This window comes from Cuculus canorus, chromosome Z (genome assembly GCF_017976375.1).
Source record: "Cuculus canorus isolate bCucCan1 chromosome Z, bCucCan1.pri, whole genome shotgun sequence".
NCBI lineage: Eukaryota > Metazoa > Chordata > Aves > Cuculiformes > Cuculidae > Cuculus > Cuculus canorus.
The window spans coordinates 23,194,044-23,207,366 of NC_071441.1; the positions used below are offsets into that span (position 1 = coordinate 23,194,044).

General features: G+C 36.5%; 1 protein-coding gene across 9 annotated transcripts in view; it reads left to right on the forward strand.

The window, feature by feature from the left end:
• The window catches only part of CCDC171 (coiled-coil domain containing 171), a 166,720-nt gene that overhangs the window by 24,290 nt on the left and 129,107 nt on the right, over nt 1–13,323 (forward strand). For all 9 annotated transcript variants that reach the window (XM_054054469.1, XM_054054471.1, XM_054054470.1 and 6 more), the window contains 3 exons: nt 4,611–4,703; nt 5,986–6,146; nt 13,148–13,286. In XM_054054469.1, coding sequence (XP_053910444.1) covers nt 4,611–4,703; nt 5,986–6,146; nt 13,148–13,286 — 393 coding nt within the window. The remainder of the gene's footprint in view (nt 1–4,610; nt 4,704–5,985; nt 6,147–13,147; nt 13,287–13,323) is intronic.

The following is a 13,323-nucleotide window of genomic DNA, read 5'->3' on the forward strand; positions in this document are numbered from 1 at the left end:
ACATATAGCATGTTTGCCCACAAATTCTAAGGCAGGCATTGAAGGTTTTTAGTAATTTTCATCTGCTGTTTCTCAAAATTCACAGTTCTGTCTGTGCTATCATGGAAACAGATGCCAGATAGCTTTGTTCTTAAAATTAAGACTGAAGTTGACTCAGCTTGAATATCTAAATATCTTGACTGGGTTTATGTGTGGCATCTTATTTTAAGAGTGTACCTTCCATGTATTCTGTTAGGTGCACATGGAAGTAACAAGTGATTGAATCTTGTTGAATAGCCAAGGTTTTCATTCTTGGATAAGAAAACACTTTGCTGGAAAAAACACTTTTTTAGATCCAGTCTTGAGATCCATCTCTGTGACGCGGACGTGGAAAGAAGCTTTCCAGGCTAAACCAGAAAGTATTTCAGTTTAACTCAGTTTAACTGTAGTCTGGATGTCTGTGGCTGCAACATTTATCTATAACTTGTTTGTGTTTACACAGTTTCTTCTTACTAGAAAGGCATTGTGTAACGTTTTCAGACACACACAGTTCAGTGAGGATACTGATTCTCACCTTTCATTCTGGTACCAGTGTATTTCCGTTTGTCAGACAGGAACACAGAACTCCTCTCCTCATCCCACTTCTCTTTTTTGGAATCATTAGTAGGTTAGGTTAGACTCGGGTTAGACTCATCTTTCTTTCCCTCACATAGTGTGTAATGGATTCTTCTCACTGACAAAGCACGCACCTTCTCACTGTGAAGGCAAGTGTGTATTAAGTATCAGTAGAGCCTGTTTGAAACTTTACTAGGAAAATGGACTAAGATTTTCTATATAGTGGTTGTGTTTCGCAGCTATGTTCTTCTGAAATAAAACTTCAGACTCATCTTGCAATCCAGGTGCAAATTCTGTGGCTGATATTCACCTAGATAAAGAGCGATTCCAAGATTTTTTTCCTTAGAGCAATCTGAGCGAATATGAATTTCTTTATATTTAATAACTCTATATTGCTTACCAAGGCTTATGTGCCTATGGCTGGTTAGATGTCTCTTATGAAGTTTCTGTTTTCCAACTAATTTCCCACTGATTTGCTGGCATATGACTTTGTTAAAATTTGCTAGATGTATGGTGAACCATAAGCTTCAGCAATCAAATCATAGAACCCAGGATGAGGAATATTCATTGCTCCACCAGACGCAGACAACATGTACATGACTTACTTTATTTAAATAAGTACTTTTCCTGTGAGATCTTTTAAGCATCTGTATCTCTTCTGGGGGGAGACAGGTGCCTACGCTGTTATGCTAAGACTAAGATTTACCTGAGTAGCCTGAGACTTTTGAGGAGAACATAGTTGACTCTTCATCTTTGGCTTCTAGCAATAAAAGAAATTAGTGGTAGTTCCTGGCAGGTCACTGGCAGTGACATGTCTTGAGTGAAAATACATTTTATTTCTCTCCCTAGATTTTCTTAAAGGTCCAGTGAACTAGTGTTAGTAAGGTTTTAAAAATAGAAGTTGTAACAAACTGCTGGTATGAAGCAAAGCTTTAACAGATCAATCTCTAGCAGCAGGAATAATAGAGCATTGAGATCCCTAACCTTGTGAACAAACCTCAATTTTGAACAAGTCAGTTTTCTTATGCCATTATATGGTGATATATAAGATGATGCTTCTCTGTCAAACAGATACTTTGCTTTCTAGTTTCTAATATAACTTCACTGTGTGTACTGTCTTGACTCTCTTTGAATACTTTCCATTGGATACCTGTCAGGTATATCTAGCTTTTCTTTGGTTTGTGCCTAAGGTTTATACTTCTCTTACAGTGGGCTAGGCACACTGTTCTGTTTGCAATTAGGAGCCTGGATCTCACATTCCAGAGATTATCAGTAATATCTGTACCTGAAACAATAGTTTTCCTGGTGCTTCTCTTCACAGGCATGCTAATTCTGGAAGTTAATACTTCAGTGACTTGTGACAATGCAGGCAAATGAACCATCTGAAAATATGTCTTGTTTTTAAATGGAATTGTTCTTGCTTCAGACAGTAGAAGTGTGCCATGTAGGGACCTCTTAAAGGTTTGCTTGCTCCTTCCTCTCTTCCCTTGTTGTCCCAGGATTTCCTTAGGACTGAAGTTTCTGTTTTTTTGGAAGTTTGCATTTTCTTTGTACTCTGTCTCTTGTCCTTGTAATTATTGCTCAGGGAGGTACACTCTACTTTTAAAGAGCTGTACCAAGAACTGATACCTGTATACTCTGTTTGGGGAATGTGATTGCTGCAGTTTTTCATTCCTGCAGATGCCCTCACTCAAGGTATTATGTATTCCTTCTGTTTTTATTTTTCTTCTTGGGGTTGATGTAATCTAACCGTTCTAGGAACATCCATTTGAGAGGTTCATTTAGCCATTTTGGTAGTGTCTTCAATCTCTTCTTTCATCTGAAGAGGAAGCTGAGATGAAGGCATAGTTCTACTTTGAACTGATGCTCAGGAAATAAGACTTAGAAGTCAAATGCAGGACAAGGCTTGAGAACTAGTAAGTTATTCCTAATAACTTTATTTGCAGAATCACTTATTATCTTTTTCCCATTCCATTATTTGTTGGGAAAAAAACAGCCAAAGACAGAAAAGCATTCTTACTCTTGAAGGGTATGCAGTGACATATTCTCAGTGAAGTTTGTTTCTTCAATTTATTTTTTAAAAAAACTCTAAATGTGTTAGGTACCATCCTCACTGTTTCCTTTGCTCTTGTTGGACTTAGAATTGTTTTCAGGCTGACTTTTAAAATGTTAAAAAAGAAATGAAATCTGCATCTCTTATAGTTGTTCATTTACTACTTTTACTAGACTGGCAGTGTGTTTGTGTAAAATCGTCGTGTTCACAGCTATTGACCTCCTGATGAACGTTCTGGAGGATGCTAAGGAGTCCTTATAAAATGATGCAGGAGGTAGTTTTCTAATTCTCCGTTAAGGGCAAAGGGGAGTAGGAGCCGATGTTTGGAAGGAGTAATGCTGTTAAGAGTCTAAATCAGGCTATTTTTGAGAATAATTTTGGTAATATGGAAGTACAGTGTGAATGTTTGTTCAGGATTTGTAGATTTTTTCTTTTCCTGAGTACAAACAGTTAAAACTTCTTGGAAGAGGCAGAGTTTAGCCTTTCGACAGACCTTACTGTGAGAAAGGTTTGGTAAGCTCTGTGCTGTTTCTCCTCTTCTTTTTAGTACGCCATCCATGGACATCAGTTTCAAAAGTCTTATTGCTAAGAGCTTCCATTTTAACAGCTGTTAATGTTTCTTTCTCTTCTTTTAATTATTCAGAATCAAGATGCAGTCTCACATACTTTTACGTTGTTTTAGTTTTCCAAAATCAATAACTTTGATTGTATTTGTGTAACCTTAAATGTGCTTATATTAAATGACTTTTTAATATTAATTTCTTTTTCTTGATCTCCTTTATTTAACTTGAAGCCAAGAGACTTTGGGGATGAATTTTTCTTTAAAATTCAGTTACCAGCTGAAGTGAAAAGACCTTTTTGGTAGCAAACAGTATAGTTAAAATTGCATGAGAATTTCCATTATAGCAGATCTTTAATACTGCTTTTGGTGCGTTTTCCAGCTGAAATTCTGTGTCCAGGCCTTTATCTGGACATAGGTACTTGGCGATTGCTTTTGAGTTTATTGTAACTTGAAAGAAATATTTTCAGCTTGGAAAACTTAAAAAAACCCCAAGGTTAGTACAAATAAGGACTAATTCTTTAACTTTTCATAGGCAATCCAAATTTCCGATTCCATTCTTACCATTTGCATTTTGTGCTTTTCTAAATGTTGTAAGAATAGATGAGAAACATGCAACCTTTGAATTCAGAGAATCCCGTTTTGCTTGAACTATCCATGCATGTATAGTTTTTCTTCTGTGTAACGAGATATAGTAACTGACTAAAGTAGTCAAGCGCATTTGTTAAAAGACATCATGAACATCCTGATAATTGCTAAACAAAAATGTAACTGAATATTTACAGTTCAAGGAATGCAACATTAAAAAATACTAGGTTAGTGCTTTAAAGCATTACTGAGGTTACAGATTCTTATTGTAGTAAAACAATGACTAGTCTAGGGCTGCAAAGTAATCTCTTCTGGGCACCTTAATTGGAAATTAGGTGCCACAGCCAGCATTTTTGATGAATTCTCTGTCTTCTCTGTGCTTCATTTGCCTGTTCACTGAAACTGTAGATAATTTCTTGATACTCCATTGTATTTTGGAACACACAGGGTGTGGTTATCTTGTCTCCGATGACAGCTTTGGTGAAAAAGCAAATCATAAGGGAATAGATAGAATATTCAGCTTGGGCTTTCTGTTTTCCCACTTCAGCTGCCGTTTTCTTTATTGTAAAAAATGCAGCAATGACATAACGCTACATCAATTTCTGTAACTAAATAGAAAATAATAATTTAATAGTCTAGATATGTAAATATTATTTTTATGTCTATTTCTGGATGTGAGTTCTCACAGTTCCAAAGTACGAGTAGTTCAGATACATCAGGCTGGTGATTGGAGTCTTGATATACTGAATGAATAGGATATTCTGTGTCACATTTAGCACCTCTCTGGACTAAAATTTCTTGAAAATGTACTTCTAGGCAGCTACAGTGAGAATAAAGAAACTGGAAGAAAACATTGAAGCAGAGAGAGCAGCACATTTGGAATCTAAATTCAATTCAGAGATCATCCAGGTAAACTTTTTGTGAAATAATTTGTAGAAGTTTACAGTAAAACATTTGATGAAATTGTAAAAATAACAGTCTTCCAAAAATACTAAGACTGTTTACTTGCGTTAGGAGAGAATAGAAGAATATCTACTTTTCAGGGAACGTTGCAGTTATTAGTATAAATGATAAAGTAAAACGCCACATTTGTAAGTTTGAGAATTCCTACTTGTGTTTAAACAGTGAAGGGAAAGGAAATGTTAAACACTGCATTACTGTTTAAATGTCCTGCCCTTTCTCTTTTGTATTTGGACATACAGTGCCTACATCGAACTTGTCTAGGAGTGAGAGCTTAATGCATCCTGCAACTGTAGTTCTAAATATAATTATTCAGAGTACATTTCAGCTTCATATAAAGTTATCATATCTACAGTTACCAGTAAAGGTTCATTATATGAAAAAGCATAGAATGTATACTTGAATATTAATTCTTTGTATTATTAAACTTTATCAAACATGGGGTTTGAACCAGTAAGGCAGTTACGTTTTTTTTTTAAAAAGCAAGTAAGAAAAAGCTATGATGACGGCTTAGTAATCTCATACTAACTGAAAAAACAAACCCTTCACACTGGACTTTTTCAAAAGGTAAGGAAAAAATCCAATTTTGCTCTCTCTTTTTTTCTTACTTTTTGAGTAACAAAAATAAGTACTAGTATTATTCAGTCAGTTAGTTTCTCATTCACATGACCTTCTCTATGCACAGGCACTTAAATCTTTTAAACATCTGATTAAACTAGTAGAAAGGAAAGACTTAATTTTCTTAATTTCCTCTTTCTGCTCTTCCAGTACACAAAGGATCTGGGAGGGTAACATTCCTTTAAGTTAGAAACTTGTCATTAGTGGGTGAATGACTAGTAAGGTTTTTCTTCCTTGTTCATATGCATGCACAAGCTTGAAGTGTGCTTTGTACTGCATGGAAGTATAGCCTTTACTGTTAATCCCATGCTTTCGTGAGTCTACTAAAAAATTAGAATTGCCCTGGAACACTTTAGTAATAACTGAAAAAGGGAACATCCAGCTACTATCAATTAGAGAGAATAAAAGGTTTTGGTCTGCATATCTACTTGTCTCCAATTTGAACTGCATATGTTAATACATTTTTACATGTATTCTGTGATTTCTATGTATATACTTCCATAGGGAATTGATAGAATATAGTTACCTGTAAAGCAGACCAGAACATAGAACAATGTTAAAGATCATTATAGTTTTTCATAACTTGCTTTAATTATTTTCTGTCACTTTATAGTTAAGAATTCGAGACCTTGAAGGAGCTTTGCAAGTGGAAAAAGCCGGCCAAGCACAAGCTCTTTCAGATTTAGAAATGATCAAGAAAGAGTTCAAAGAGGTAGAAAATGCATATGAGAGAGAAAAACACAATGCCCAAGAGAACTTGGAAAAACTCAGTATGTAAGTTACCTTTTAAGTTCATTGCACCATGGCAGTAGACAGCTTAAGTACTTCATATAGTTTACGTTCTCTATAGTTTTCAGTCACTAGAAGATGTAATTTGATGCAATTTGCTAAACCAAGACGAGGTTCCAAACCTGGCATTCCATTAACAGCAGGTCCATATCAGTAGCTATGCAGTTATTGGGAGGTAGGGAAAATAACTGACCTGTTACAGATTATTTGGCAAATGTTGAAAATAATGGTTACTATGAGGTCCTGTCTCCAGTAGTGTTTGGGAGGGCTGTAGGAAAACACTCATGGGAGGTTTATAACAGATTTTTTTTTTCTGCATGCACTTACATTATTGTGAAAACATTACTTTTCAGGGAGCTAGATTAATCTTTAAGACTCCTGTCTAGAATTTGTGTATAATTTATAGTGGATAATCTTAATTTCCAATTTTTGATCAGTTGTGGAAAAGTCTGAACTTGGTAACAAAAAAAATAGAAAAAGGTGTGAAGTGTGTGAGACCAGACAAAATTACCTGGAATTCCTTTCCTACTCAGCGCAATCTGCTGTGTCTGTGGTAACAGACAGTTTTTGGAAGAAGAACTTGTTTTTTTTTTTCCCATGCAGATACAGGATGCACAGTACCAAGTCTTTTTCCTTATCTATAACAAGTATGTATTGCAGTGAGAAAATGTCAGGAAGAAAAGTAGAAAAACAGGGAACTGGGGAGTAGGTGAAATAAAGGATAGTAGTGGGTGAAATTCAGGGAAAGAGGATGCTTAAGAAGACTTTAAGTAGGTGGTGCACAGTGGTGGTGTGGGAAGAGACTCAAGGTAGTACAGTGCGTTGGAAAAAGTGGTGGCATCTCTTTCAGTCTAGGATTATATGGGTATGTATATGTAGATATTTATGTTGACTTGTTCACACAAGCAGTGGTGGAGAAAAAAGAAACAAGTTTTCCTACAACTAAGAAAGTTTGAGGGCCTGAGATTATTTCTGTAAGGATGGTTATACAGATGTTTTTACTAACATACTTGAAAAACTGTGCTGTATTATAAGCACCTTAGAGATCTTCATTAAAATAAGGCCAAAAGAAGTCTGAATTTAAGATTGCACATTTAGGTAAACCAGAGAAATTGAATAACTAAGGCTTTTTTCTTGAAGAAAAGGAGATAATTTTTATGTTAAAAATTTGTGCAATGTGTGAAATACATTATAATAGTAATCTAATGTGATGCTTCAGGAAGATTTCCATATTTGAGTACTCTAGAAAATTCACAAGATTAATGTTACAGTCAAAATATTTCTCCTCCCTTCAGCCTTAAAAATTTTCTTTAACTGGGCTTCTTCCAGTGCTTGTGATTGGACCATTTCGTCAGTCCTTCTAAGGTCTAGCATTGCAAGGTCCATTTTTCTATTTAAAGGTTAGGCTGGTCAAATTCAGCATCCTCAAGAGAAACATGGGGTGTTATTAGTTTTCTGGCTAATGTTTATTAAGCTGAACTAGTTTTCAGTCTAGAAGAATTTTTCTTGTCTGGTCAACATGGCTAGCATAGTGTAGCTTTCTGTTATCAGTCAGGGAGCTCTTAAGCTTCCAAGAATCTCCAGGTACCATTTACTCCTTTCTTCTGGCAGTTTTGAGATTTTTTTTCCTCTTGTTTCTATCCAAGCTCAAAAATTAGCCCTTGAATCCTACAAGAAGCTTATGTCTGTCCTCATCTGTTACTATGTATGTTGCATTCTTGGAGAAGACAAGTGCATCTGACCTGTAGCGCCTGCTTCTGAAGTTCAACACAATAAGGTTAATGAACCACAGATACTATCAAGTTCGAGGGTGCAGTCAGTCCCTCTGGAGAGTTGATAGACTTACAGAAATTATATCTATGCCTTTTGAAAGTACGTAACTTTTTGAAATGCAGAACTGCACTATGTGTTATCTTTGTAGCTCTTAAGAAAATGAATGTGAGTCTGAACACAAGTAATCTTCTGCTTTGATGTAGTCACAAATAAAGGGTTAAAATTACGGAAGATTGCCTGTTCTGATTTTATGATTTGATGTGAAATAAATGGGGAGTCATGAATTCCGTATAAATGAATTTTTAAAATAAAATAACATATATGAAGTGTTACACATGCGCTAGAAATGTAAAGCTCACATCACGCAAACATACTAGATACTGAAAGGAGTCTTAATGTTTTACACTGGGAGTTACATATTGGTAGAACAATTTGATTCTTAGGGTTTCTAATTTATTTGGCATTTTAATGTTTACATCTGTCTATCTTCAGTTCTTTTTAATTTCCATCACAACTATTTGCTCAGGTACTCCGCTGTTTTAGCTAAATTTTATTTTAATGTTGTTACAAGATGTTTGCTCTTAGATATCCGCTCTTAGTAATGATTTTCAGTACAAGATCCTCTCATGAAGATTCCTTTGGGCCCTACGGAAAGTTCATAAAATATGGGTTCTTCACCTACATTTTTTGGTACAATTCTGGTCCCTCAAGTGGTACACATTTGCACTTAAGTTTTCTTAATGAAATTTGTCAGAGTATTTAATTCTGTGAATTTTATTAGCCTCTCAGATGAGCAAAGACATTTTATCTCAAGTACTCTTAAGTGGCAGACTGCTTGCACATGGAATAATGCTGTCCATTGCTATTCCATGTGCAATGTTACCATGTGGAGCTCCACTATGCCTTTAGATGTTGAACATGAGCTCTCTTTCAACAGATCTGTGGTTTTTCTAAACAATTAGGAATGGGAAATTACACTCCACTAAGTTAGTGACAGAGATGTGAGTCCTTAAGGCCTGAGTTATTCTATTATTAGTATGAATGTGTTTTGAGAATCCAGGGATGATAATAGAGAGAAAATGTAAGCTAATTAAAAGCATTTTTGATGAAAGCTTTGGTTTTTTTAGGGTCCCTTTTCTAGAATTGCTGTAGGAAATAAACTGAAAATACGTAGTTGTTGTGGCTAAGACTAGGAAGTACAGTTCCTGTGGTACCAATTGCATTAGTAATTTTGATATTAGTGCTTATAGAGAAGTGAGTACTTGTGTTACTAAAATGCAACAAGATCCTTCAACAGCCTTTCCGTTTTCCTCTAAAATGGATAATTCTGTTCAACACCTCTTTCCCAGGAAAGCAGATTTTCCCTGTTTTGAGCAGGATTTTTTTTCATACAAAAAAAGACTCTGTCCTTGCTTAAAGCATCTGTTCTTGTGCTGATTTGGTATCAGAATGAACTTGGTCTGATAGCCAAATGATACTTTTCAGTACTTCCAATCATCTGGTGATTCAGGCAATTAATCCTTGCAGCTTCTGCCAAGTGATTTTCTTGAAAACAAATTGTCGTCTGTGATTTCAGAGAACGCAGGCCTTTACATGAAAGTTATCACAGTTAAACAGTTTGGTGGTTTTGTTAATAGAACTTGAAGAAGCAGAAACAGCCTATCCTTACAATTTTGTTAGTCCCAACACCTACATTTCCAGAGCTCCATAGAGACTGATAGTAAGGTCAAACTTTATCTCAGATGGTCATCAATATACTTGATTCCCTTGAGGGAATTACATGGTGTGGGTGTGTACTGCCTCATCTGTTTCCTGTGCCTTTTTTGTTCTTTGAAGCATACAGGTATTGGTAACATTGGTGAATATCAGTGATTGCTTTCACCGGATCCCTTCAGAGAGAATACAAGAGCCTTTGATCTACTTACCTTTGAAGGCTGTGGTCCTTGGACTCCAGGCAATGTCAGGAGCATGGCTTTTTCTTTTAAACCATGATCTGGCATCCTAACATATTTTTCCTTTTTCTGGAGGAGTCCGAGGAGTTTATCTTTAAGCCTCAGTCTTTGGAAAATCTTGGAGACTTCATTTATTGTGCTAAAACACTTGTGTGTCTTTTTAACTGAACTTGATGTAGGATAAATGATCCCAAATTTGGAAGCTATACAAAGCTGTGAGAATTTATTTTCTCATAAAAAGATGTTTGTAATAACTGAAACCAAGCAAACAGGCTTTTCTAGGTTGAATAATTTATTAATTAGCTCTGAACCCAGTAGCACTGAATTGGAAGCAACATGGGATTTGAGTCTCAATGTGAATTTACTTTTCTTGAAGAGTGAGAACATGACATAGAATAAATTGGTACTGCTGTTGCTGTGTTTCTGAAAGCTGTGGGAGTAGAAGCTGCTTTAGGAGACAGAAACCAGTAAGTTCTTTTAGGATAAGAAGTAACTATCTACAGTTGAAAGAGAAAAAACAACCCATATACAAAGTGTATATGAACAACCCAAATACAAAGCGTATTTGTATTTGGAGGACCAATTAAGTACTATGTCAGCTAAAAAGATACTTTGATCTATAAAAAATAAGTCAAAGTCAGGAAGTGACAGTATTGATTCAGAAGTTTCAGAGTTGAAAGAAGTTTGAGTGTTCTGCCTTACTTTCAGTTCTAGGGAGGCAGAAGTGGTAGGAGAAAAGATAGAGAAATGAGACACTGGGATGTTCCCACTGCTAAGAGTTACATCAAAGAGCAATTCAGATTGAAAAAAAGGATTGTGGGAGATCTATAGTTCCAACTTTCCACTCAAACCAGGATCAGCAATGACATCAGGTTGCTCAGGGCTTCATCTAGTAGGGCTTGAAAATCTCCAAGAATGGAGAAGACACAGCTTCTCTAGGAACCTGTTACACTGTTTGACTGTCACTAAGGTGAAAAAAGTTTATCCTTCTCTGAAACTCTTTGGATTTAATTTGTGATTGTTGTCTCTCGTCCTCTAGCTATGCATCGCTGTGAAGTGACTGACTACATCTCGATAACCTCTCTTTAGATACTGGGGGGCCTGCTAGGCATCCTGAGGTTGTATCTTCTCCAGCCTGACAATAGCGAGTTCCCTCAGTTCTTATACGAACTTTAGCCCCTACCTGTGTTGGTGACCCTCCTGTGAGCTTACTCCAACTTTTTTCCTGTATTAAGGGGGACGTGTGTGCTTAAAACTTATTATTATCCTAGATGTGTTGTAATGAGTGCCAAGTAAAAGTTGATTAGTCACTTCCTTGATCTTCTGGCAATACCACTACTAATAGCCCAGGATGCTGTTAGCTGTCTCTGCTGTTGTGCTGCTCATTTCTAGCTAGCTTGCTGTCTACCAAGATTACCAGGTCTCTTTTGAGCCTACCTGCTCCCCAGCTAGTTACCAGCCATGTCACTTTAGGGGGCTCTTGCTTCCTAAATTCGATCTTTGCACTGTGAGATCACTGTTGGATCTCAGAAGGTTCGTGCTAGCCTGTTCCTCCTCCCTGGCTAGATTTAGGGAATAACAGCCGTTCTCTTGAGTACATAAACTGTGCTATGACCTACCTCCACCGAGTTTGTCACCTGCAAACTTGGTGAGATTGCTGTCTTGGCCTGATCCAGTTGATGGATAAAGAGGTTAATCAAGTTCTAATACAGACTCCTACAGTATTCTACTTGTTCCCAGCCACTACCATCTGAACTTTACCATGAAGTTTTTTTTATCAATGTAGTTCACATCTAGACTGAAGGAAGCCATATAGAAATGACCAAATGAATTTATGACTGGAAACCTAACATTTGTAACTGAAAGCATTGTAACTGAAAAGAACATAGCCGCTTCTTCATAAGTTGGGTGTGTGAGACAGTGCCAGAAGCCTCGCTAAAGTTAAGTTTTGTTTAAGGTACTCGCTTTCCTTTTGTCCATGGATCTGGTAGTTTTCTTATGGTATATAGCCAGACCTGATTTAGCCTTGGTAAATACTGACTGCGGCTAACCACCTTTTTCTCTTTAATGGCCCAAAAATTTGTTCCAAGAGGATTTGCTTTATGATCTCCCTGGAACTGAAATGAAGCTAACTCTTCTATAGTTCCTTGGCTTGTCCTTTTGCCCTTTTCCAGGTACAGGTGTGATGTTTGTCTTTTCCATTTGCCAGGGACCTCCCCCAATCTCAGTGACATTTTGAAAATGGTAATGAACAGCCTAACTGTGACATTGGCCAGTTTTGTCAAAAAACTTTGAGTGCAGGTTAGCTGGCTTCTTCAGTTTCTGTGGTTTGAGTTCTTACAAATAATCCCAGACTCAATGCTTACCTACTGCTAGCAGTTTTTCTCCTCTTTGAGCCCAATTACTAATCATAAGAGGCTTGGGAGGCCTTGTCAGGAAGTCCAAGACTCAAAAAGTATTGAGTGTGCTCAATACTGCTGTTGGTACATTCCCCTGTCTGTGTAGAAAGAAGTCTATGTTTTCTTTCCTACAGTAATGTAGTAGTAAAACCTCTTTTTGTCTTTGTCATCCTTTGCAAACATCAATTCTAGGGGAGTTTTTATCTTTCCTGACACCATGCCTGCATACTCAGGCAATCTTTCTAAATTCTTACTTGGATTCCTGCCCCCTCTTTTGTCTTCTCTGTGCTATTGTATGGCCTTGTAGCTTTATCCAAGTTGCATGTTTAGCTACACCAGAGTCTTTTTGTATCTATTTTCCTGAGTACCAGGAGGAATGATATAGTATAAGAACTGTTTAAAATTTTAGAAACAGTCTGCCAGTAGAAAAATTTGAAGTCATGATGTTCTGTGTGCAATATAGTCAGTTCTGTGGAAACTTCAGGAGCAAGCTTCATATTTGAAATCAGTGTTAATGATGCAAGATGTAACATGGTCTTCTGAAGAGAACTACCATGTTAATTGAAATATGATGAATTCTGTTTATTATATGTAATTTGGAGGCTGTATAGAAATGACCAAATGAATTTATGACTGGAAACCTAACATTTGTAACTGAAAGCATTGTAACTGAAAAGAACATAGCCACTTCTTCAAAAGCCTTTCTTAAGAAGGAATATGTAACTTCAGTTATAAAAAAAGAAGGCAACTTCAGAAGCTATATGAAGGCTAACATGATATGTGCCATATCAACTGATTATCTTTAAAAGTACGTACTTGACAAAAGTATTTTTGATAAAAATGTTGTAATGCTGAATTCCAGATTAGAAAGAGAGTGTTTCTCCACAAACAAGCAAATGAATGAGAAGATTGAGGAAAAGAAGAAAGTAATTAAAGACCTCGCTGAGAGACTAGAGAATAGTGAGGAAACCTGCAGGGAATTACAGGAGGAGCTTGCAATGGTAAGAAAAAAGCATGTGATGCTCATAGTTTAGAATT